Source organism: Neoarius graeffei, chromosome 2 (genome assembly GCF_027579695.1).
Source record: "Neoarius graeffei isolate fNeoGra1 chromosome 2, fNeoGra1.pri, whole genome shotgun sequence".
NCBI lineage: Eukaryota > Metazoa > Chordata > Actinopteri > Siluriformes > Ariidae > Neoarius > Neoarius graeffei.
In genome coordinates this window covers 39,665,238-39,692,409 of record NC_083570.1, presented here as the reverse complement: position 1 = coordinate 39,692,409, position 27,172 = coordinate 39,665,238, and the positions used below count along the sequence as shown (strand labels likewise).

The following is a 27,172-nucleotide window of genomic DNA, read 5'->3' as shown; positions in this document are numbered from 1 at the left end:
AGATCATGTGGGCCGAAGTCAGGTAAAGACGAGGGCTTCGTGTACTTCCGTACATCAGTGAACAATCCTGGTGGAAGCAGGTAAACGTCGTTCTCTAAGCCTGCTAACCTCAATTTTTGCAAATACCTCTCCCTCTGCTCGCCCTGTAAATGCCCTACGTCGCTGGATAGTGAATGTATTTTCTGCATCTCGCTCCTTTTTCTTGTATGTTCTCCGTTTGTCGCCTTCCTCGCATTCAAACTGATTCGAGCCGAAGTCCACTACATGTCCAAAATGGTGGTCGCGTTTACGAAGGTCACGTGACTGAAAAGGGTCTAGAGACCCGGCTAGAGATAATGAGATGAGAGACAGCTTAACACAAGCCTAATACACGCGGTGTGAGTGGTAAGATGGCGGCCAGATGGCTTCACTCGTCTCTACAGCGGGGAAAAGGCTCTGAACTCTCTGGAGACCGACAGAGGGCGCTGTAATGTTTGGAGACTCGGCTCCCGGTGTGTGTGTGTGTGTGTTTTTCACTAAATAACTAAAAATGTTTGCTGAGTTTCATTACATATTACATAGAAATGTATATGTAAATTAGTATAACATGGCGAATAATCTATTGAATATGTAAAATCACTTTTCTTTTTAACATGCAGTGTTTTTTATTTTATTACGCAGCTATGATAAACAATACAGCTTTTGCTTTATAAACCCGAATGTCTTCCATTTCACTCTAATTCTTATTTAATGCCACTGGTTTGAGGTGAATGATCGACTGTGCTGCTGTGATTAATTTCCCCTGACTGGTCCGGCTTCTATTACGTTCCCCCAGCGGGAAAACATCACGCTTATCATTTCAGTTCCGTCCCTCTTTCCACTGGATGTTCTTCTCTTCCTTTGTACGTATTATCTCAAGTTTAGTAATAGAAAGTGTGCGATAATATATTTTAATAAAACGTTCTTCGAGATGCGAAGTGACAGTTCAGAAAGCTCTGTGATGATCGGGAGTTTCCTCCAGCCTTCAGGCACTGAGATTCAGAGATGGATGTCCAGTGCGTTTAACATGGTACTGCTGCGGACAATTTACTCTGAAATTAGAGTAATATTTATTATTTAAACAGCATTTTATTTTCTGTTTAACAGGCGAAAGAGGCTCTTGAAAGCGGCGAGGTGCCTGTTGGATGTCTTCTGGTGTACAACAATATGGTTTTAGGCAAAGGAAGGAATGAGGTGAATGAAACAAAAAATGTAAGTCATAAATATGTATATTAGTGCTGAGTGTAAATGAGTGCACTCTCTTTGAAAAGTAATATTTTAAACAATATCTCAATGAACACAAACAATTTCCAAAATGTTGACAAGACAAAGTTTAATAGAACATCTGTTTAACTTATAACGGGAAAGTAAGGTTAATAATATAACTAACAGCGGTGCTTGAAAGTTTGTGAACCCTTTAGAATTTTCTACATTTCTGCATAAGTATGACCTAAATATCATCAGATTTTCACACAAGTCCTAAAAGTAGATAAAGAGAACCCAGTTAAACAAATGAGACAAAAATATTATACAACCCCGATTCCAAAAAAGTTGGGACAAAGTACAAATTGTAAATAAAAATGGAATGCAATAATTTACAAATCTCAAAAACTGATATTGTATTCACAATAGAACATAGACAACATATCAAATGTCGAAAGTGAGACATTTTGAAATTTCATGCCAAATATTGGCTCATTTGAAATTTCATGACAGCAAGTCAAGGCCGGAAAACCATACTGGGTGCCCGTGATCTTCGGGCCCTTAGACGGCACTGCATCACATACAGGCATGCTTCTGTATTGGAAATCACAAAATGGGCTCAGGAATATTTCCAGAGAACATTATCTGTGAACACAATTCACCGTGCCATCCGCCGTTGCCAGCTAAAACTCTATAGTTCAAAGAAGAAGCCGTATCTAAACGTGATCCAGAAGCGCAGACGTCTTCTCTGGGCCAAGGCTCATTTAAAATGGACTGTGGCAAAGTGGAAAACTGTTCTGTGGTCAGACGAATCAAAAATTGAAGTTCTTTATGGAAATCAGGGACGCCATGTCATTCGGACTAAAGAGGAGAAGGACGACCCAAGTTGTTATCAGCGCTCAGTTCAGAAGCCTGCATCTCTGATGGTATGGGGTTGCATTAGTGCGTGTGGCATGGGCAGCTTACACATCTGGAAAGACATCATCAGTGTTGAAAGGTATATCCAGGTTCTAGAGCAACATATGCTCCCATCCAGACGATGTCTCTTTCAGGGAAGACCTTGCATTTTCCAACATGACAATGCCAAACCACATACTGCATCAATTACAGCATCATGGCTGCGTAGAAGAAGGGTCCGGGTACTGAACTGGCCAGCCTGCAGTCCAGCTCTTTCACCCATAGAAAACATTTGGCGCATCATAAAACGGAAGATATGACAAAAAAGACCTAAGACAGTTAAGCAACTAGAATCCTACATTAGACAAGAATGGGTTAACATTCCTATCCCTAAACTTGAGCAACTTGTCTCCTCAGTCCCCAGACGTTTACAGACTGTTGTAAAGAGAAAAGGGGATGTCTCACAGTGGTAAACATGGCCTTGTCCCAACTTTTTTGAGATGTGTTGTTGTCATAAAATTTAAAATCACCTAATTTTTCTCTTTAAATGATACATTTTCTCAGTTTAAACATTTGATATGTCATCTATGTTCTATTCTGAATAAAATATGGAATTTTGAAACTTCCACATCATTGCATTCCGTTTTTATTTACAATTTGTACTTTGTCCCAACTTTTTTGGAATCGGGCTTGTACTTGGTCATTTATTTATTGAGGAAAATGATCCAATATTACATATCTGTGAGTGGCAAAAGGATGTGAACCTTTGCCTTCAGTATCTGGTGTGACCCCCTTGTGCAGCAATAACTGCGACTAAACGTTTGTGGTAACTGTTGATCAGTCCTGCACACCGGCTTGGAGGAATTTTAGCCCATTCCTCTGTACAGAACAGCTTCAACTCTGGGATGTTGGTGGGTTTCCTCACATGAACTGCTCGCTCAGGTCCTTCCACAACATTTCGATTGGCTTAAGGTCAGGACTTTGACTTGGCAATTCCAAAACATTAACTTTATTCTTCTTTAACCATTCTTTGGTAGAACGACTTGTGTGCTTAGGGTCGTTGTCTTGCTGCATGACCCACCTAATCTTGAGATTCAGTTCATGGACAGATGTCCTGACATTTTCCTTTAAAATTCACTGGTATAATTCAGAATTCATTGTTCCATCAATGGTGGCAAGCTGTCCTGGCCCAGATGCAGCAAAACAGGCCCAAACCATGATACTACCACCACCATGTTTCACAGATGGGATAAGGTTCTTATGCTGGAATGCAGTGTTTTCCTTTCTCCAAACATAATGCATTTAAAGCAAAAAGTTTTATATTGGTCTCATCCGTCCACAAAACATTTTTCCAATAGCCTTCTGGCTTGTCCACGTGATCTTTAGCAAACTGCAGACGAGCAGCAATGTTCTTTTTGGAGAGCAGTGGCTTTCTCCTTGCAACCCTGCCATACACACCATTATTGTTCAGTGTTCTCCTGATGGTGGACTCATGAACATTAACATTAGCCAATGTGAGAGAGGCCTTCAGTTGCTTGGAAGTTACCCTAGGGTCCTTTGTGACCTCGCCGACTATTACACGCCTTGCTCTTGGAGTGATCTTTGTTGGTCGACCACTCCTGGGGAGGGTAACAATGGTCTTGAATTTCCTCCATTTGAGCACAATCTGTCTGACTGTGGATTGGTGGAGTCCAAACTCTTTAGAGATGGTTTTGTAACCTTTTCCAGCCTGATGAGCATCAACAACGCTTTTTCTGAGGTCCTCAGAAATCTCCTTTGTTTGTGCCATGATACACTTCCACAAACGTGTGTTGTGAAGATCAGACTTTGATAGATCCCTGTTCTTTAAATAAAACAGGGCGCCCACTCTCACCTGATTGTCATCCCATTGATTGTGAAACACCTGACTCTAATTTCACCTTCAAATTAACTGCTAATCCTAGAGGTTCACATACTTTTGCCACTCACAGATATGGAATATTGGATCGTTTTCCTCAATAAATAAATGACCAAGTATAATATTTTTGTCTCATTTGTTTAACTGGGTTCTCTTTATCTACTTTTAGGACTTGTGTGAAAATCTGATGATGTTTTCGGTCATATTTATGCAGAAATATAGAAAATTCTAAAGGGTTCATAAACTTTCAAGCACCAGTGTAGATCACACATTTTTCAGTTTTACTCAAATTAGGGTAGTGCAAAAATGAGTCCACCCCACAGCAAAAACTACGACATCTAGTACTTTTGTAAGGCCTCCATGATTTTTAATGACAGCACCAAGTCTTCTAGGCATGGAATGAACAAGTTGGCGACATTTTGCAACATCAATCTTTTTCCATTCTTCAACAATGACCTCTTTTAGTGACTGGATGCTGGATGGAGAGTGATGCTCAATTTGTCTCTTCAGAATTCCCCAAAGAAAATAATTTCTTTACACCACAAAGGTGAAGGCTACAAGAAGATCAGCAAAGCTTTACTTATCAGTCAGACTACTGTAGCAAAAGTGGTACAAAAATTTAAGAAAGATGGAACTGCAACCATCTCAGAGACGTCCAGGTCGTCCACGGAAGTTAACACCTCGACAGGAGCGTCTTCTGATGAGAAGAAAATCGCCATGCAAGTGCATTGCAGTTATCTAAAGAAGTAGAAAGCCAAACTGGGGTGACTATTTCCCGTGACACAATACGGCGTACACTGCAGAGGAATGGCATGCATGGATGCCGTCCATGAAAGAAGCCTCTCCTAAAGCCCAGGCACGAAAAAGCCCGCCTAGAGTTTGCCAGGGCCCATGCTGACAAAGATGAAGACTACTGGGACTCTATACTCTGGAGTGATGAGACCAAGATAAATGTTTTTGGAACTGATTGCTTCAAAATCATATGGCATCGCAAAGGTGAGGAATACAAAGAAAAATGCCTGGTGCCTACAGTGAAACATGGTGGTGGCAGTGTCCTTATGTGGGGCTGCATGAGTGCTGCTGGTGTCGGGGAGCTGCATTTCATTGATGGCATCATGAATTCACAGATGTATTGCTCTATACTGAAAGAGAAGATGCTACCATCACTCCGTGCCCTTGGCCGTCATGCACTTTTCCAACATGACTAAACACACATCTAAGGCCACTGTTGGATTTCTGAAGAGGAACAGGGTGAAAGTGATTCAGTGGCCGAGTATGTCTCCTGATCTGAACCCAATCGAACACCTATGGGGAATTCTGAAGAGACAAGTTGAGCATCACTCTCCATCCAGCATCCAGTCACTAAAAGAGGTCATTGTTGAAGAATGGAAAAAGATTGATGTTGCAAAATGTCGCCAACTTGTTGATTCCATGCCTAGAAGACTTGGTGCCGTCATTAAAAATCATGGAGGCCATACAAAGCACTAGATGGAGTAGTTTTTGTTGTGGGGTGCACTCATTTTTGCACCACCCTAATTTGAGTAAAACTGAAAAATGTGTAATCTAAGTTAAATTATTAACCTTACTTTCCCGTTATAAGTTAAACAGATGTTCTATTAAACTTTTGTCTTGTCAACATTTTGGAAATTGTTTGTGTTCATTGAGATATTGTTTAAAATGTTACTTTTCAAAGAGGGTGCACTCATTTACGCTGAGCACTGTAGTGTGTGTGTGTGTGTGTGTGTGTGTGTGTGTGTAATTATAATATTTCACAGGATATGAGCAATTGCACACTCTGATTGGCTACTCTACTACTAGGATATCAGCTCATATACCATGAGTAGAGAAAAACAAAATGGTGGAACATGTCGCTGAACCAACCAAGGATGAAACAAAAACTCTACTCGAAATCAAAAGCCCAAAAATTGTTTAAGTATTGAAAAGAAACAGAAATAGCTAAAAGAAAATAGGGTGTCGTCCCCCTCATATCGCCTGTTCCACACGCCAACCCAGTCAGTGGCAGTAAAGCACCTTTAAGTTGGTTAGAAGGAGGAGAAAGAAGAAGGAGAAGAACCCCCCCCCAAAAAAAATACAAAAAAGCAACAAAGTATGGAATAAAAGTAGTTGATGGTAAGAACTTAAAAAAAAAAGAATTATTGTAGCATTTTTCACAAATTGCTACTGTCATTTCGCCGGTTTCTTTGCATTCGAAGTGGAAAGGATTTTGTTGGACGTTTTTATTTATTGAATTTTCAAAAAAATTCAAATAAAAATGCTCAGTTTCTCAAAATCCAGTGAATCTTGATATAACAGTTATTCCACTCAATCTCGTCGTACATGGCCTATAGCCGCTATCAGCTCATGTACGACTTGATTTCGTGGAATAACTGTTAAGTATCTTCTTCTTCTTTTTGGCTGTTCCCGTTAGGAGTCACCACAGTGGATCTGTTCCACATATTTGATTTGGCATAGGTTTTCCTGACGCAACCCTCCCCAATCTATTCAGGTTTGGGACCGGCACTAAGCATGCGCTGGCTTGTGCAACCTCAGTGGCTGGGTATTTTACATATTTTGCGCGTCTCAGACATGGGGAGAACAAACATGCAAACTCCACACAGAAAGGACCCCGTCAGATGTGAGATTCGAACCCAGAACCTTCTTGCTTTGAGGCAACAGTGCTAATCACTGCACCACCATGTGCCCCCCCCCCCCCCCCCCCAAATTATATACACTTAAAGTAGAATCATGGCTCATTATCCTATCTATCTATCTATCTATCTATCTATCTATCTATCTATCTATCTATCTATCTATCTATCTATCTATCTATCTAATCAGCTCTTTAGTCTGTCCAGCCATCTTTCCTTCTCTTGTACACTTTGCTCAAATAGACAATATTCTAAATCTTTAACTTTCATGGTGAGACAAACTAACCAGCTGAGCCAAATCTTTGCCATGATTCAGTGCAGCTTAGGGTGACCACCTGTCCCGCATAGCGCGTGCGCGTACAGCATTTGAAGCCGAATTTATGCATCCCGCAAATTCAGAACGTGTCCCGCATAATCGATGCTTGCTGAGGGGGATGTCACTCTCCCCGGGCCACCCAGGCAGCCAAACGAATATTACTTGACATTTCAGCACACCACCGTCGCCACTATAGACTGTAGAACAAAACCACACACACACCCCTCACAACTGACTGGTTGTTGTCAACTTTTTGTTGTTGCCATGACACCGCACTCACGTGCACAGACAGTGACGAGGGACGCAGGTGCAGCGCATGCATTGCTTTCATATTAAAAAATGGAGAAAGGTACCGGGGAGATGGCAGATGAGGCACCGCCACCTCCAGTTAAAAAGAGAAGGTGTATGTACAGGAAAGAGTGGGAAAATGAATATTTGTGTCTGAAAGGGGTTGAGGGGGATACCGAGAGGGCTTTTTGTGACCTTTGCAAAACATCTTTCTCAATCGGACATGGCGGGGAATACGATGTGAAACGACACAGGCTCGCAGAGACTCACAAGAAACGTGTGCAACAGAAAGAAACGTCTAAATCTATGGATGCTTTCCTTCAACCTAAAAACGACACTCTAGCTGACAAAGTGACTGCGGCAGAGGTGACGAGTGTGTATAACACTGTCCAACACGCAATATCATATCGGGCAGGAGATTGTGGCACAAATAGACTTTTTTTCTACCGTTTCTGTGGTGCTGAGCCACTACAATTCCTGTTAATCCACTGAAAACTAAATGGAGACTTGTCACTATTCCTGCTGTTCTGATGCACTGCAAAGCTTCAGACTCAGTATTATATTATGATTGATTTAAAGTGAATAAATTGTAATGGAAAATAAATAAAATTGAGTAGCTTCAGTAAATCATAAGTGGAAGTGTGTCTGTCAAGTCATTGAATGGTCAAAATATTATGAATGTTTATTTAAAAAAAGCACACATTTGGTGGCCTGTTCATGACCATACATCACCAATAACAGCAGATTAGGGTATTATTGATATGCCATGTAAGGTAGTATGTGCTAGAAATGGGTAAACCACTATCTGTGAGTCTTCCAGTGGCCGGCGCGGCGCAGTGGGGGCGGCGTCCCACATTGTCCCTCAAAAACATACCCCTTGGCCCCCCTTGGGCTTATGAGCAGGTGGTCACCGTAGTGCAGCTACATCATACAACTACCGTCACTGAAACTCGAAAATGGTGACACATTTGTGTGAGATTATTGAAAATTGTTCTCCTGTTAAACACCACTGTGACTGCATTAACAACATCTGCATGTCTGAGGTCAGCATGGCAGATACATGCAAGTTTCTGACAGGAGCAGTGACACTACAATAACCAACAAATTAGCATCAGTCTCAATAAGCACATTAGAACTATTTCAATGTAAACGTCTTTAACGTTTCAGGATTATTAAGTATTGCTCCTTCATGCCATTCAAAATGGCTTCAGTTTTACCGTTTTGAAAAAGAAATTGCATCTGATTGCAGTCGTGTTGGGGCAAGTTTTACTCTTGAGGTCTACGTTTATTCTGATCGAATTGCTTTTTAAATTCAATTTAAAGATAGACCGCCTTTCAGATTTTTCAAGTGTAGGTCATAAAAAGAATTTTCCCCGACACCCAATTATTTTTGTTTAGTGGATCAAAAGCTACTGAATTCAAATCACTGACTCCCAATTTTATTAGGTTTTTTTTTTTTTAAATAGAACAATTAATGACTTTAGGGAGGACGGCACGGTGGTGTAGTGGTTAGCACTGTGGCTTCACAGCAAGAAGGTCCTGGGTTCGAGCCCAGCGGCTGGCAAAGGCCTTTCTGTGCGGAGTTTGCATGTTCTCTGCGTGGGTTTCCTCCGGGTGCTCCGGTTTCCCCCACAGTCCAAAGACATGCAGGTTAGGTTAACTGGTGACTCTAAGGCTACATCCACACGACAACGAGATGTTATTTAAAAAAATATCGCGTCCACATGGGCAACGATCAGTAAAATATCAGGTCCATAAGGCAACGCAACGCTTGCTGAAAACGATGCAATACACATGCCACACCTCTAGGGGCGCTGTAAGACGGTCCCTTCGGAGACACCAGAACAATAGAAGTAAGGACGCATGCGCATAAACTGTTATGCGTGAGACTTCATATTAGCCACAAAGTCAGGAAAATCTGTTCGTAAAATTACGTTATAATGACCAAATACAATGAAAAGTATTTTTCCAGTCTCACCTTTGAAAGGTTAATCCCATGTGATCTCGTTTGGATGGCAAACCTGTTGGTACAGTTAAACGCAGCTAATCTTTATTCTCCGCTTTGACCTCTCCAATATGGCGGCGAGGATGACGTATGATTTTACGCGGAAGGCGGCGTCTTTAATGGTCTGGAATAAATTGAATGCTACACGTTGATGGATTAATTTGCTCTTCTACGCCCTTTTTGAGGAATGTATTGTAGGACTTAAACCAACATCTGAAGAGGTGAGATCGCTCCTTTTTTTTCCCTATTTTTGCTGGCGGGATTGACTCTGCCTTAAGGGCAGAGTCTCTCTCTCTCTCTCTCTCTCTCTCTCTCTCTCTCTCTTTGCACCATTACACAATAAATATTCACAGTGAAAATATTTTGCAAGCTCGTTTCATGAACCAAGTTATAGGATTTGTTGACAACTCGCATCGAGTTCGTTACACTTCTACCCGGCGTGAAGCACTCATAGTCATGTGGTTGTGACGTCATCGTAAACAAATCCGTTCTACTCATCCAGACGACTTCACAACGGCAACGTTGCCAGATCTTTCCACTCTGGAACCCGTTCTCAAAAAGATTGCGTTTTGGGCACCCAAAACGCCGGTGCCGTGTGGACGCCAGGCCTAAACGATAAGCAATTGTATCGGAGTCACCTGAATCCGTTGCCGTGTGGACAGGGCCTAAATTGACCGTAGGTGTGAATGTGAGTGTGAATGGTTGTCTGTGTCTATGTGTCAGCCCTGTGATGACCTGGTGACTTGTCCAGGGTGTACCCCGCCTTTCGCCCGTAGTCAGCTGGGATAGGCTCCAGCTTGCCTGCGACCCTGTAGAACAGGATAAAGCAGCTACAGATAATGGATGGATGAATTTAGGGCCATGTGGACCTAAATTCTCCTCTGCTATTTTTTTCCTGCTTCACCATGACAAAATACAAGATACTACGTCATGCATCACGTGGTGCACTTTCCTTGTTAGCGCAAGGCATTGTGGGATGCAAATTTGAAACAGAATAGGAAACCAGAGGACACAAATGAAACGTGAAAGACCGACTACAGTAACGGAAAGCGAGAAGAAAAGACATTATGTTATATACGAAGGAAACGAAACACAGGAGCAAACTAATAAATATCGGCGCTCAGCGAGCACCTCGGTGTGATCAGCTGTTCATTTAGTGACCGAATGATGGAACTGTCAGTCAGTGCACGGTCAAAGGTAAACCTGTAGATGGCAGTAATGCAACACTGTGGATGCCAGCTGCCGTAAAACCCAAAAGAAGAAGAAGGTAAACCTGCGCATGCGCACACGGACTTCCTCTGTCTGCTTGACTGCGCAAAGCGAGCGATTTCATGCACATTATTTGCTCGGGAATCCACTGAAATTAAATAACTTCCCAGCCACAGAATGGCCTGATATTTTGTGAGATATTACAGAAATAAACATATATCACAATGACCAAATTTCAGAGGGAACTAAATTTCACCGATTTTATGAAATCGAAAGGCCATGTAGATTTAAGTGAACAGTAAACACCTGTATAGAAAAGCGGTGCTGTGTGCGAGGTCCAGGTATTAGAGAATTACTGTCTGTAAACGAGAGATTTTCGTTAATGCAGTATACTGGCAATTCTATTAATCCAGAACGTCTTCCAATAATATCGAAATATATTTGTTGATCGAGATAGGATTTTCCAAGTGATTTATACAGACTTGCATTTGATTGAAACAACCCTGTGTGTGTTGTGCACTGGACAAGGCCACACGTCATGCGGAAATGGTAGCACTGGACCAGGTGTTAGAATGGTGTTCTCACAGAGAGCTGGACCCAAAGGAGGTGTGTGAGCGCACTGTTCTCTACGTGACCGTCGAACCGTGCATCACCTGTGCAGCTGCACTGCGTCTGCTGAGTATCCTTTATCATTGTCTCCTTTTCATGAGTTTCTTTCAGTTTCTCAGAGGACTTTGTTGACTTGAGATCCTAGAACTGTATTGATCATATTCTGTTTTGTTTTGTTTTCTTTCTACATGTAATTTAACATACATATTTTCACTATCACTTATAGTCACTGATGTAGGGATTTGATCTACAACCCTCGTCTCGTCTCGTCTCGTCTTCTTCCGCTTTATCCGGGACCGGGTCGCGGAGGCAGCAGTCTAAGCAGGGAAGCCCAAACTTCCCTTTCCCCAGACACCTCGGCCAGCTCCTCGGGAAGAACACCGAGGCGTTCCCAGGCCAGCCGAGAGACATAGTCCCTCCAGCGTGTCCTGGGTCTTCCCCGGGGCCTCCTCCCGGGGGGACATGCCTGGAACACCTCCCCAGGGAGGCGTCCAGGAGGCATCCGAAAAAGATGCCCGAGCCACCTCAGCTGATTCCTCTCGATGTGGAGCAGCAGCGGCTCTACTCCGAGCTCCTCCCGAGTGACTGTGCTTCTCACCCTATCTCTAAGGGAGCGCCCAGCCACCCTGCGAAGGAAACTCATTTCGGCCGCTTGTATCCGCGATCTTGTCCTTTCGGTCATTACCCAAAGCTCATGACCATAGGTGAGAGTCGGAACGTAGATCGACCGGTAAATTGAGAGCTTCGCCTTTTGGCTCAGCTCCTTCTTCACCACAACGGACCGGTAAAGCGACCGCATCACTGCGGAGGCTGCACCGATCCGCCTGTCGATCTCACGCTCCATCCTTCCCTCACTCGTGAACAAGATCCCGAGATACTTAAACTCCTCCACTTGAGGCAGAACTTCTCCACCAACCTGGAGAGGGCAAGCCACCCTTTTCCGGTCGAGAACCATGGCCTCGGACTTGGAGGTGCTGATTCTCATCCCAGCCGCTTCACACTCGACTGCAAACCGCCCCAGTGCATGCTGAAGGTCCTGGTTTGAAGAAGCCAACAGGACAACATCATCCGCAAAAAGCAGAGATGAAATCCTGTGGTTCCCAAACAGGATTCCTTCTGGCCCCTGGCTGCGCCTAGAAATTCTGTCCATAAAAATTATGAACAGAACCGGTGACAAAGGGCAGCCCTGCCGGAGTCCAACATGCACTGGGAACAGGTCTGACTTACTGCCGGCAATGCGAACCAGACTCCTGCTCCGTTCGTACAGGGACCGGACAGCCCTTAGCAAAGAGCCCCGAACCCCATACTCCCGAAGCACCCCCCACAGAATACTACGGGGGACACGGTCGAATGCCTTCTCCAGATCCACAAAGCACATGTGGACTGGTTGGGCAAACTCCCATGAACCCTCGAGCACCCTATGAAGGGTATAGAGCTGGTCCAGTGTTCCGCGACCAGGACGAAAACCGCATTGTTCCTCCTGGATCCGAGGTTCGACTATTGGTCGAATTCTCCTCTCCAGTACCCTGGAGTAAACCTTCCCTGGGAGGCTGAGAAGTGTGATTGGGGCACACTCTCCGGTCCCCTTTCTTAAAAAGAGGGACCACCACCCCAGTCTGCCACTCCAGAGGCACTGTCCCTGACCGCCACGCGATGTTGCAGAGGCGTGTCAACCAAGACAGCCCCACAACATCCAGAGACTTGAGATACTCAGGGCGGATCTCATCCACCCCCGGTGCCTTGCCACCGAGGAGCTTGCAAACCACCTCAGTGACTTCGGCTTGGGTAATGGACGAGTCCACCTCTGAGTCATCAGCCTCAGTCTCCTCAGTGGAAGACATGACGGTGGGATTGAGGAGATCCTCAAAGTATTCCTTCCACCGCCCGACAATGTCCCCAGTCGAGGTCAACAGCTCCCCACCCGCACTGTAAACAGTGTTGGCAGAGTACTGCTTCCCCCTCCTGAGGCGCCGGACGGTTTGCCAGAATTTCTTCGAGGCCGACCGATAGTCCTTCTCCATGGCCTCCCCGAACTCCTCCCAGTTCCGAGTTTTTGCCTCCGCAACTGCCCGAGCTGCAGCACGCCTGGCCTGCCGATACCCGTCGGCTGCCTCGGGAGTCCTGGAGGTTAACATGGCCCGATAGGACTCCTTCTTCAGCTTGACGGCATCCCTTACTTCTGGTGTCCACCACCGGGTTCGGGGATTGCCGCCACGACAGGCACCGGAGACCTTGCGGCCACAGCTCCGAACAGCTGCGTCCACAATGGAGGTAGAGAACATGGTCCACTCAGACTCAATGTCCCCCGCCTCCCTCGGAAGCTGGGAAAAGCTCTCCCGGAGGTGGGAGTTAAAGACCTCCCCGACAGAGTGCTCGGCCAGACGTTCCCAGCAGACCCTCACCATACGTTTGGGCCTGCCAGGTCTGTCCAGCTTCCTCCTCCGCCAGCGGATCCAACTCACCACCAGGTGGTGATCAGTTGACAGCTCAGCCCCTCTCTTCACCCGAGTGTCCAAGACATAGGGCCGGAGATCAGATGAAACGACTACAAAGTCTATCATTGACCTCCGACCTAAGGTGTCCTGGTGCCACGTGCACTTATGGACACCCCTATGCTCGAACATGGTGTTCGTTATGGACAAACCGTGACTAGCACAGAAGTCCAATAACAAAACACCACTCGGGTTCAGATCGGGGAGGCCGTTCCTCCCAACCACGCCCCTCCAGGTGTCACTGTCATCTCCCACGTGAGCATTGAAGTCCCCCAGTAACACAATGGAGTCCCCAGTCTGAGCACTCCTCAGTACCTCTCCCAGGGACTCCAAGAAGGCCGGATACTCTATACTGCTATTTGGGCCATAGGCACAAACAACAGCAAGAGCCCTCTCCCCAATCCGAAGGCGCAGCGAGGCGACCCTCTCGTTCACTGGGGTAAACTCCAACACATGGCGGCTGAGCTGGGGAGCTATAAGCAAGCCCACACCAGCCCGCCGCCGCTCACCACGGGCGACTCCAGAGAAGTGGAGAGTCCAGCCCCTCTCGAGGAGCTGGGTTCCAGAGCCCAAGCTGTGCGTGGAGGTGAGCCCGACTATCTCTAGCCGGTACCTCTCAACCTCCCGCACAAGCTCAGGCTCTTTCCCCCCCAGCGAAGTGACATTCCATGTCCCAACAGCCAGCCGCTGTGTCCGGGGATCAGGTCGTCGAGGCCCCTGCCTTCGACTGCCACCCAATCCACATTGCACCAGTCCCCTACTGCTACCTCTGTGGGTGGTGAACCCACAGGAGGTCGGGCCCACGTCACCTCTTCGGGCTGAGCCCGGCCGGGCCCCATGGGCAAAGGCCCGGCCACCAAGCGCTCGCATACGAGCCCCAACCCCGGGCCTGGCTCCAGGGTGGGGCCCCGGCTGCGTCATCCCGGGCGACGTCACGGTCCTCGGATTTTTCTCCATAGGGGTTTTGGTGAACTGCTCTTAGTCTGGCCTGTCACCTAGGACCTGTCTGCCTTGGGAAACCCTGACAGGGGCATAATGCCCCCGACAACATAGCTCCTAGGATCATTCAAGCACACAAACCCCTCCACCACAATAAGGTGGCAGTTCAAGGAGGGGATCTACAACCCTGATTCCAAAAAAGTTGGGACAAAGTACAAATTGTAAATAAAAACGGAATGCAATGATGTGGAAGTTTCAAAATTTCATATTTTATTCAGAATAGAACATAGATGACACATCAAATGTTTAAACTGAGAAAATGTATAATTTAAAGAGAAAAATTAGGTGATTTTAAATTTCATGACAACACCACATCTCAAAAAAGTTGGGACAAGGCCATGTTTCCCACTGTGAGACATCCCCTTTTCTCTTTACAACAGTCTGTAAACGTCTGGGGACTGAGGAGACAAGTTGCTCAAGTTTAGGGATAGGAATGTTAACCCATTCTTGTCTAATGTAGGATTCGAGTTGCTCAACTGTCTTGGGTCTTTTTTATCGTATCTTCCGTTTTATGATGTGCCAAATGTTTTCTATGGGTGAAAGATCGGGACTGCAGGCTGGCCAGTTCAGTACCCGGACCCTTCTTCTACGCAGCCATGATGCTGTAATTGATGCAGTATGTGGTTTGGCATTGTCATGTTGGAAAATGCAAGGTCTTCCCTGAAAGAGACGTCGTCTGGATGGGAGCATATGTTGCTCTAGAACCTGGATATACCTTTCAGCATTCATGGTGTCTTTCCAGATGTGTAAGCTGCCCATGCCACACGCACTAATGCAACCCCATACCATCAGAGATGCAGGCTTCTGAACTGAGCGCTGATAACAACTCGGGCCGTCCTTCTCCTCTTTAGTCCGAATGACACGGCGTCCCTGATTTCCATAAAGAACTTCAAATTTTGATTCGTCTGACCACAGAACAGTTTTCCACTTTGCCACAGTCCATTTTAAATGAGCCTTGGCCCAGAGAAGACGTCTGCGCTTCTGGATCGTGTTTAGATACGGCTTCTTCTTTGAACTATAGTTTTAGCTGGCAACGGCGGATGGCACGGTGAATTGTGTTCATAGATAATGTTCTCTGGAAATATTCCTGAGCCCATTTTGTGATTTCCAATACAGAAGCATGCCTGTATGTGACGCAGTGCCGTCTAAGGGCCCGAAGATCACGGGCACCCAGTATGGTTTTCCGGCCTTGACCCTTACACACAGAGATTCTTCCAGATTCTCTGAATCTTTTGATGATATTATGCACTGTAGATGATGATATGTTCAAACTCTTTGCAGTTTTACACTGTCGAACTCCTTTCTGATATTGCTCCACTATTTGTTGGCGCAGAATTAGGGGGATTGGTGATCCTCTTCCCATCTTTACTTCTGAGAGCCGCTGCCACTCCAAGATGCTCTTTTTATACCCAGTCATGTTAATGACCTATTGCCAATTGACCTAATGAGTTGCAGTTTGGTCCTCCAGCTGTTCCTTTTTTGTACCTTTAACTTTTCCAGCCTCTTATTGCCCCTGTCCCAACTTTTTTGAGATGTGTTGCTGTCATGAAATTTCAAATGAGCCAATATTTGGCATGAAATTTCAAAATGTCTCACTTTCGACATTTGATATGTTGTCTATGTTCTATTGTGAATAAAATATCAGTTTTTGAGATTTGTAAATTATTGCATTCCGTTTTTATTTACAATTTGTACTTTGTCCCAACTTTTTTGGAATCAGGGTTGTACATTACTTGTTTGTAATCAGCGTATCTTCACCCATGTCTGACTATTATGAGTAGACACCAGTTTACAGTGTTTGTATTCCTTCCACAAGTAGAATTAAAGTTAGTGAACATTCAGTAATTCACTCAAATTCTAATCCTGGGGTGTTATGAAATTTTGACAGTATGATAACCTAGTCGAAAATGATCAAGGTTATCAGTGTCGCAGTATTAATCAACCACTTAAAAATCAATCATATGGATGCTGTTAAGATATTAAAATCGTCTGTTATTTTATTGTCCTTTTACTAAAAGATATTTTTCATGGCTGCATGAAAAAGTGCAAGCACCTTTTACGATCAGGAGGCCAGGGTAGGTCTAATGACTTTACCATACTTGACAACTCAACCAATTCACGCGGTGGTCGGCCGCTTTTGACAGGTGAATCCTGCCGACTGACTTTAGTTCTAAAAACTACCGCGTTATTTTGTAATCAGCGAACACTGTCAGATTTGCTCTTCTGACCTCGCGTCAGCTGTTTTCGGCACAGGGGATACAAGTATGTGTCAAACAGTCATATTAAGTGAAGCAGAGAGCCAATGGAAAGGCGCGATAATGATGTTGGATCTAAATTTTATCGCTCTATCATGCCATTCCATTGGTGGTTGTTATGGTTCTAGCCAATCAGCATTGAGCTCACATACTACAACAAGTCACGCCAGTGTTTGTGTAAAACAAAAAACCCCAAACACTCTGGTGATCATGAATAATACTAAGTATTATTATTATTATTATAATACCTCCGCTCTGAAGGGGGGGGGGGGTAAATACTGGTTTACCTCTGTCTTTCTGTCCGTATCTCCATCTGTCCAAAACACCCTTTTTCTCAGCAACCACAAATCATAGCCTCTTGGTACCAAACTTCAGCTTGGGGTTCTATACAGTGTCGACTGTTTTCAGGTCTGTCGCACATCGACTTCCTGTTTACCGACTGAATGTATTTACGAAACGTATAGCATGGATTTACAACACTTTTCTGAGCAACTACAAATCACAACTGCTTGATATTTGGTACCGAGCTTCAGCTTGGGGTTCTATACCTTGTAGACCATTTTCAGGTCTGTCGCACATCGACTTCCTGTTTACCGACTGAATGTATTTACAAAACCCATAGGGTGGATTTTGAAGCGATTTCAAGAAGCAAAATGCTATTTCAAAATGAGTTTACCAGGACGCTATTTGAAATCCCTGGGGAGAGACGCTGCTCTTTACTCACTTGTTTCAGGGTTAATTATTTGTTGAAGTCAACATTCATAATAAGCGTCCTATTCCTTCGATTGGTTGCATTCTGATACAAGCGAGAGCGCGGGGATACGCAAGTGAGCAGTAGCTCACAGTTGATCTTGTAAATTATCCAAAGAAAAAAATATTCGCTATGACAAGTTGAAGGCAACTTTTGTCATCAGATCATCCAGCATCAAAAGCATCAAGGTAAGGTGAGAAGCATGTCGGTCCAATATCCCAATCAATTCTCTTCAAATATGGCACTCAGAATGCAAGAGAATGCACTGTTTTACACTTTTTTTTAATTCAAAAATTTCCAGGGGTTGTGGAGATGGGTTGTGGCTCACCCCTTTGTGCCAAAATTCGTGAGAGAATTGTTAGTCAATTCAAAAAGAACATTTCTCAATGCAAGATTTTGGGTCTTTCAAAATCTACAGTACATTAATATTATGAAAAGATTCAGGGAATTCAGAAACATCTCAGCGTGTAAAGGGAAAGGTTGGAAACCACTGGTGAATGTATGTGACCTTCGAGCCCTCAGGTGGCACTGCCTGAGAAACCATCATGCTAATGTGACAAATATAGCAACATGGGCTCGGGAGTACTTCGGAAAACCGTTGTCACTTAACACAGTCCGCTGCTGCATCCAGAAATGCAACCTGAAACTGCATTGTGCAAGAAGGAAGCCCTATGCAGAAACATTGCCGATTTCTCTGGGCTCTAACTCCTCTCTGATGGACTGAAAGACCGTGGAAACGTGTGCTGTGGTCAGATGAGTCCACATTTCAGCTTGTTTTCAGGAAAACCGGACGTTGAGTTCTCCGTGCCAAAGGTGACCACGACCATCCAGTTTGTTATCAAAGAAAAGTGCAAAAGCCAGCATCTGTGATGGTATGGGGGCATATATTGGGACTTTACAGAGACATATTCATCAAGGAAACGTCTCTTCCCAGGAAGTCCATGCTTATTTCAGCAGGACAATGCCAGGCCTCATTCTGCATGGGCTACATAGACACAGAGTGCATGTGCTTGACTGGCCTGCTGCCAGTCCAGATCTATCTCCTGTTGAGAATGTATGGTGCATCATGAAGAGGAGAATCAGACAATGGTGACCACAGACTGTTGAGCAGCTGAAGTCTTGTATCAAGCAAGAATGGACAAAAATTCCAATTGCAAAACTGCAACAATTAGTATCCTCAGATCCCATACGATTTAAAAAGTGTTATTAAAAGGAAAGGTGATTTGACACAATGGTAATAATGCCTCTGTCCCAACTTTTTTTGAGTGTGTTGCAGGCATCAAATTCTAACTTCGTTTATATTTACAAAATGCATTCACAGTCATGTGAAAAAGAAAGTACACCCTCTTCCAGTTATATGGTTTTACCAATCAAGACATGACATAAAAAATAATCTGATCCTTAGCAGGTCCTAAAATTATGCAAATCTAACCTCAGGTGTAAAGCAACACACAAAAGATTCGACTGTGTCATTATTTATTTAACAAAAATTAAGTGAAAATGCAGAATCCATGGGTGAAAAAGTAAGTACACCCCATGATTCAAATGCTTGTAGAACCACCTTTTGCAACAATAACTTGAAGCAATCGTTTTCTGTATGATTTTATCAGTCTCTCACATCATTGTGGACGAATTTTGGCCCACTCTTCTTTACAACATTGCTTCAGTTCATTCATGTTTGAGAGCATTTGTATATGCACAGCTCTCTTAAGGTCCCGCCACAACATTTCAATTGGGTTGAGGTCTGGACTTTGACTTGGCCATTCCAACACCTTGGTTCTTTTCTTTTTCAGCCATTCTGCTGTAGATTTGCTGGTGTGCTTGGGATCATCGTCCTGTTGCATGACCCAATTGTGGCCAAGCTTTAGCTGTTGGACAGATGGCCTCACATTTGCCTCTAGAATACTTTGGTATTCAGAGGAGTTCATGGTTGACTCAATGACTGCAAGGTGCCCAGGCCCTGTGGCTGCAAAGCAATCCCAAATCATCACCTCTCCACCACTGTGCTTGATGGATGGTATGAGGTGTTTGTGCTGATATGCTGCGTTTTGGTTTTCGCCAAACATGGCGCTGTGCATTATAGCCATACATTTCCACTTTGATCTCATCTGTCCAAAGGACATTGTTCCAGAAGGCTTGTGGCTTGCTCAGATGCATCTTTGCAAACTTAAGCCGTGCTGCCATGTTCTTTTTAGATAGAAGAGGCTTTCTTCTGGCAATCCTTCCAAACAAGCCATAGTTGCATAGTCTCTTTTTCTAATTGTACTGTCATGATCTTTAACATTTAACTATGGCCTGTAGAGTCCTAGATGTAGTTCTTGGGTTTTTTGCAACTTCTCTGAGCATTGCATGGTCTGACCTTGGAGTAAATTTGCTGGGATGTCCACTCCTGGGAAGATTGGCAACTGTCTTGAATGTTTCCTACTTCTGAATAATCTTTCTCACAGTAGAATGATGGGTTTTAAATTGCTTGGAAATGGCCTTATAACCCTTCCCAGACTGATGTGCAGCAACAATTGCTTCTCTAAGGCTACATCCACATGACAACGGCAACGAGATTTTATTAAAAAAAATATTGCGTCCACATGGGCAACGGATCAGTAAAATATCAGGTACATATGGCAACGCAACGCTTGCTGAAAACGATGCAATACACATGCCACACCTCTAGGGGCGCTGTAAGATGGTCCCATCAGAGACACCAGAACAATAGAAGTAGTAGACGCATGCGCATAAACCCCTTCTTCTACCCGGCGTGAAGCACTGTCAGGAACAAACACAACAAGAAGAAGGTAGCTGCGACTACGCGAGGAAATCGTGCCTTCTGTGTACAAATTAGTTTTATTAGTGTGCATAGTTTTATATAACTTAATTTTCTTATTGTGTGTGAACATTTTGAAAAGCATTTTTATATAATTTAACTTTTTATATTGTGTGTGAACATTTTGAAAAGCAGTCTTATCCAATTAAAAAAAAGAAATTCAAGAAATGGTTCAGTTACTTGTTTATTTAAAAGAAAAGCTGTGTACAAAAGTGAATGCAATGCAGTGGTTCATACAAAACATCGAGAGTGCTGATTGTTCTAGTCACGTGGTTGTGACGTCATCGTAAACAAATCCGTTCTACTCATCCAGACGACTTCGCAACGGCGCTGTTGCCAGATTTTTCCACTCTGGAACCCGTTCTCAAAAAATATCGTTGTGGGGCACCCAAAACGCCGGTGCCGTGTGGACGCCAGGCCGAAACGATAAACAATTTTATCAGATTCACCTGAATCCGTTGCCGTGTGGACAGGGCCTAAGATCATTGCTGATGTCTTTCCTCCTTGGCATTGTGTTAACATGCCAGACCAGCAAACTGCCAAAACTCCTGCTTTTTAAGAGGTGGCCACACTTGATGATCAAATTAATTTCATCAGCAACACCTGGCTGCTAATTGCTGTCATAATTTCTGTGGAAGCAGTAAGGGTGTACTTAATTTTTCACACACTGCTACTGCATTTTTGGCTTACTTTGTCTCTCATCTCATTATCTCTAGCCGCTTTATCCTGTTCTACAGGGTCACAGGCAAGCTGGAGCCTATCCCAGCTGACTACGGGCGAAAGGCGGGGTACACCCTGGACAAGTCGCCAGGTCATCACAGGGCTGACACATAGACACAGACAACCATTCACACTCACATTCACACCTACGGTCAATTTAGAGTCACCAGTTAACCTAACCTGCATGTCTTTGGACTGTGGGGGAAACCAGAGCACCCGGAGGAAACCAACGCAGACACGGGGAGAACATGCAAACTCCACACAGAAAGGCCCTCACCGGCCACGGGGCTCGAACCCGGACCTTCTTGCTGTGAGGCGACAGCGCTAACCACTACTACTACACCACTACTAGAGGGTGTACTTTCTTTTTCACATGACTGTAAGTTGGTCAGTAAAACTACTGAAGATCTTTTCTTTGTAATTTTGTCAGTGAAATAAAGATTCATGTGAATTTAATAAATCACAGATTTTTGTTTTTATTGCATTTTGGAAAAGATCCCAACTCTTTTGGAACTGGGGTTAGTAAAACTAAAGGGAGATCAGAAGCATGCCTGAGATACTTCATCACATAAGTAGTGATAAAATGCAGATTTTGTATTTGCACAACGAAATGCCATAATTATTAATTTGTTAAACAATATCAACATATCTGCAGAAAGTGCTTTTCCACTTTGAGTAGTTGGCATAGCAATAAATCAGGAAGATGCAAAGAGATATTTGTAATAAATAATGATGTCTTTCAAAAGCAAGATTAGGAAGCCGTGTGCTCTTTCATTTAGTATTTAGTTATTGTGTTTAAAAAAAACAACGTACAGTTACTTTAACGAACATAAGACATGAAGTCTTAATCCTTGACATTGATACAGATGTCCCGCTGGTTGTGTACGGGTGTAAAAATGAAAGATTTGGGGGCTGCGGTTCAGTGCTGGACATCTCATCAAGTGATCTTCCCCACACTGGAACACCCTTCAAGGTAACAAATCCTTTAAGAAAGCTTGGGTTTGTTTCGGTTTCCTTCTTTTTCCTGATCTTAGGAGAATCTTGTGATGGTAGTATTTGAAACATTGCTGAAGTGACTTGAAGGTCCATTTAAAACAGGATAACTGAAGCAGTAACCAAAATAAAGGCCAAAACTTTGTTTGGAAAATAGCAAAGGCTTAACATACAGTATATGTATACAATAGATAGTGTTACAAGTTACAGAAATATAGTTGGGTTGAGCCAAAAGTTTACACACACCTAAGCTAAAGACATTTAATATCAAGCTCCACACATTTCATGTTTGTTACATTTCCTAGATCAGATTTTAAGTGGGTCAAAAGTTTACACTCACTTTCTTTGTTACTTTGGAGGCATTGCCTTATCAATTGAACTTGAACCAAATTCTTGTTATAACATCTCTGTGAAGGTTCTCAGTCATTCAGGTCATCGTAAACTGTAGGTGCTAAAGAGGGCAACTGGACTTGCTTGAAATTCTTGAAGACGTTTCATCTCTCATCCGAAAGGTTTCTTTAGTTCTGTCTGACTCATGGGGAGTTCCAGGTATTTATCCTCTAGTGGACCAAAAGCAACCCTAAGGAGAGTCATTGAGGTCACATGGGTCATTGACCCTCAGCCATCCTGTAGGTTGTTAGGGTCACTGGAGGCCGGGTGTGAATGGTGTTAGCAGCCTAGAGGGTCGTTAGGGTGAGTCATTGAAGTCAGCTCAGGCTACATCCACACGACAATGGCAACGAGATATTTAAAAAAATATCGCGTCCAAATGGGCAACGATCAGTAAAATATCAGGTCCATATGGCAACGCAACGCTTGCTGAAAACGATGCAATACACATGCCACACCTCTAGGGGCGCTGTAAGACGGTCCCTTCGGAGACACCAGAACAATAGAAGAAGTAAGGACGCATGCGCATAAACTATTATGCGCGAGACTTCATATTAGCCACAAAGTCAGAAAAATCTGTTCGTAAAATTACATTATAATGACCAAATACAATGAAAAGTATTTTTCCAGTCTCACCTGTGAAAGGTAATCCCATGTGATCTCGTTTGGATGGCAAACCTGTTGGTACAGTTAAACGCAGCGCATGAATGAGGCATCTTTATTCTCCGCTTTGACCCATCCAATATGGCGGCGAGGATGACTTATGATTCTACGCGGAAGGCGGCGTCTTTAATGGTCCGGAATAAATTGAATGCTACACGTTGATGGATTAATTTGTTCTTCTACGCCCTTTTTGAGGAATGTATTGTAGGACTTAAAGGGATAGTTTGGGATTTTTGACATGAATCTGTATGGCGTCCCCATCAATAGTGTCGTGCAAACACACTGACTTACCCCTGACAGCATCCTGTGAGTCCAGTTCTTGTCCAGTTTTGGTCCAGACAAAAGTAGTCCGGCAAGTTTGTTGGGGTCACGAAAGTAAAACGTTTTTCGTCTCAAAACAGTATGTGTTCAAAAGAGTGATATATTTGCATCACAAAACCGTTGTCAAATAAAAAGTCAGACCTCGAAATCGCTTGGCACTATTTTCTCTCCCTTCTTATCACTGCGCGCTGCCGCCAGGTGACAGCGAAACGCAGACCCACTAAGCTGGTGGGAGACCAAGGCTGCACTCTATCCATGGCTTACACACGTGATGGCACGGAGGATGTGTATAGTGGCAGCATCTGTCCCCCCAGAGAGGATCTTTTCAAAAGCAGGACAGATTATAACAGAGGAGAAATAGAATCAGAATTAACTAGTTAATTGCAGCAATTAAAGGAATAGGTAGGAAAAGGAAGGCGCAACGACACCGCGCAGTGCCTGAAAACAGGTTTTCAGGCGCTGCGCACCCGTTTTCAGGCGCTGCGCGGTGTCTTTGCGCCTGCAGCGGTGCTTTGCCTGTGCTGTGGCTGAAAATAGTTCCAGATATAAATTGGTCTAGTAAATCTCTTTGTGTTAATTTGCATTGATACGTGTACTCGATGTGAATGTACAAGTCATGAGAAATAATTATAAACAATCTTGAGTTATTTAATTCACTTTTGTAACGACAATGCTAGCTGGACACGCCTGATTACAGTGACTAAGCTAACCTGGGCGTTTATAGATCAGGACAATGGCTGGGTCGGCTACAAAACGCTTTGGCTCACTCATCCAACTCTAGGGACTGCAGGGACTGACTCAATTTCATCTGGGGGTGGCGTATTCCTTTAAATCAAAAATAAAATCTCAGGAGCCGAAAGAGCTGGCTCCTTATAGTAAGAAGAACCAAAAGAGCCGGCTCCCGAAAAAGAGCCGAAATTCCCATCACTAGTAAACAATGAATGAAACAGCCGTGGCTGTCACCTGGCGGCAGCACGCAGTGATACCGAGGGAGAGAAAATAGTGCCAAGCGATTTCGAGGTCTGACTTTTTATTTGACAACGGTTTTGTGATGCAAATATATCACTCTTTTGAACACGTACTGTTTTGAGACGAAAAACATTTTACTTTCGTGACCCCAACAAACTTGCCGGACTACTTTCGTCTGGACCAAAACTGGACAAGAACTGGACTCTCAGGATGCTGTCAGGGGTAAGTCAGTGTGTTTGCACGACACTATTGATGGGGATGCCATACAGATTCATGTCAAAAATCCCAAACTATCCTTTTAAACCAACATCTGAAGAGGTGAGATCGCCCCTTTTTTTCCCTATTTTTGCTGGCGGGATTGACTCTGCCCAAGGGCTTCTCTCTCTCTCTCTCTCGCTCACTTTGCACCATTACACAATAAATATTCACAGTGAAAATATTTTGTAAGCGTGTTTCATGAACCAAGTTATAGGATTTGTTGACAACTCGCATCGAGTTCGTTACACTTCTACCCGGCGTGAAGCACTCACAGTCATGTGGTTGTGACATCATCGTAAACAAATCCGTTCTACTCATCCAGACGACTTCGCAACGGCAACGTTGCCAGATCTTTCCACTCTGGAACCCGTTCTCAAAAGATTGCGTTTTGGGGCACCCAAAACGCCGGTGCCGTGTGGACACCAGGCCGAAACAATAAACAATTGTATCGGATTTACCTGAATCCGTTGCCGTGTGGACAGGGCCTCAGGCTACATCCACACGACAACGGCAATGAGATGTTATTAAAAAAAATATCGCGTCCACATGGGCAACGGATCAGTAAAATATCAGGTACATATGGCAGTGCAACGCTTGCTGAAAACGATGCAATACACATGCCACACCTCTAGGAGCGCTGTAAGACGGTCCCATCGGAGACACCAGAACAATAGAAGTAGTAAGGACGCATGCGCATAAACTATTATGCGCGAGACTTCATATTAGCCACAAAGTCAGAAAAATCTGTTCGTAAAATTACATTATAATGACCAAATACAATGAAAAGTATTTTTCCAGTCTCACCTGTGAAAGGTAATCCCATGTGATCTCGTTTGGACAGCAAACCTGTTGGTACAGTTAAACGCAGCACATGAATGAGGCATCTTTATTCTCCGCTTTGACCCATCCAATATGGCGGCGAGGATGACGTATGATTCTACGCGGAAGGCGGTGTCTTTAATGGTCCGGAATAAATTGAATGCTACACGTTGATGGATTAATTTGTTCTTCTACGCCCTTTTTGAGGAATGTATTGTAGGACTTAAACCAACATCTGAAGAGGTGAGATCGCTCCTTTTTTTTTCCCTATTTTTGCTGGCGGGATTGACTCTGCCCTAACTCTCTCTCTCGCTCACTTTGCACCATTACACAATAAATATTCACAGTGAAAATATTTTGTAAGCGTATTTCATGAACCAAGTTATAGGATTTGTTGACAACTCGCATCGAGTTCGTTACACTTCTACCTGGCGTGAAGCACATGTGGTTGTGACGTCATCGTAAACAAATCTGTTCTACTCATCCAGACGACTTCACAACGGCGCCGTTGCCAGATCTTTCCACTCTGGAACCCGTTCTCAAAAGATTTCGTTTTGGGGCACCCAAAACACCGGTGCCGTGTGGACGCCAGGCCGAAACGATAAACAATTTTATCGGATTCACCTGAATCCGTTGCCGTGTGGACAGGGCCTCAGTCATCCCATGTGACCTCAACGACTCTCAGGGTTGCTTTTGGTCCACTAGAGGATAAATACCTGGAACTCCCCACTAGTCAGACAGAACTGAAGAAGCCTTTCGGATGAGAGGTGAAACGTCTTCAAGAATTTCAAGCAAGTCCAGTTGCCCTCTTTAGCACCTATGGTTTCTTGTTATAACCTTCCACAAGCTTCTCATGATACTTTGGTGGCATTTTTCTCCTTCCTCGTGACAGAACTGGTGTAACTTGATCAGGTTTGTTGGTCTTGTCATTCACTTTATCAGTCCATACACTTTCTATGGGATTCAGGTCAGGTCTTTGATGGTCAATCCAATAGCTGCATTGTGTGTTACAACTTTGGAGGTTTGTTTAGGATCATTGTCCTGCTGGAAGACCCAGTTGCTACCAAGTTTCAACTTTCTGGCTGATGTCTTGAGATGTTCCTTCAGTATTTCTAGAAAATCCTCCTTCCTCATGATGCCATCTATTTTCATTCCCTTTTCAAAAAACACTTCTACAACATGATATTGCCACCACCATGCTTCACAGTGAGGATGGAATTCTTCAGGTTAAAAGCATCACATTTGTCCTCCATATGTAGCACTGATCATTATGGCCAAACAGTTTAGTTTTTGCTCCGAATCTTTATGATCACCTGCACATTTCAGTCTGGCTTTTTTGTGGCTACTGCCTTATAGAGGTGGAGCCACTATGTCATCGTGTTGTAAGAATGAGTGTAACAGTAGCGCACTGCATGTGTGCATAAACATTACAATCACCAGAATGGCGAATCGTGATCTCGCGATACGAGCAGTTGATCTCGCGTTATCAAAGGTACACAAGAACGAGTGGTGAAGCCACTATGTCATCATGTTGTAAGAATGAGTGTAAAAATAGCGAAACTTTGTAACCAATCAGCACTTATACTAATCAAGTTCGATTACCCGTTCTACTTCTTGATAAACTTTGGACC

At 44.0% G+C, this 27,172-nt stretch overlaps 1 protein-coding gene across 2 annotated transcripts in view; it reads left to right on the top strand.

Moving 5' to 3' along the window:
* The first annotated feature begins 814 nt into the window (after positions 1-814).
* The window catches only part of adat2 (adenosine deaminase tRNA specific 2), a 31,849-nt gene continuing 5,491 nt past the window's right edge, over positions 815-27,172 (top strand). The window contains exons 1-4 of one of the 2 annotated variants that reach the window (XM_060907586.1): positions 815-1,048; positions 1,126-1,212; positions 11,010-11,160; positions 21,995-22,101. In XM_060907586.1, coding sequence (XP_060763569.1) covers positions 950-1,048; positions 1,126-1,212; positions 11,010-11,160; positions 21,995-22,101 — 444 coding nt within the window. In that variant the 5' untranslated portion in view covers positions 815-949. Of the gene's footprint in view, positions 1,049-1,125; positions 1,231-11,009; positions 11,161-21,994; positions 22,102-27,172 lie in introns of both variants that reach the window. The other variant, XM_060907577.1, reaches the window with a different exon arrangement.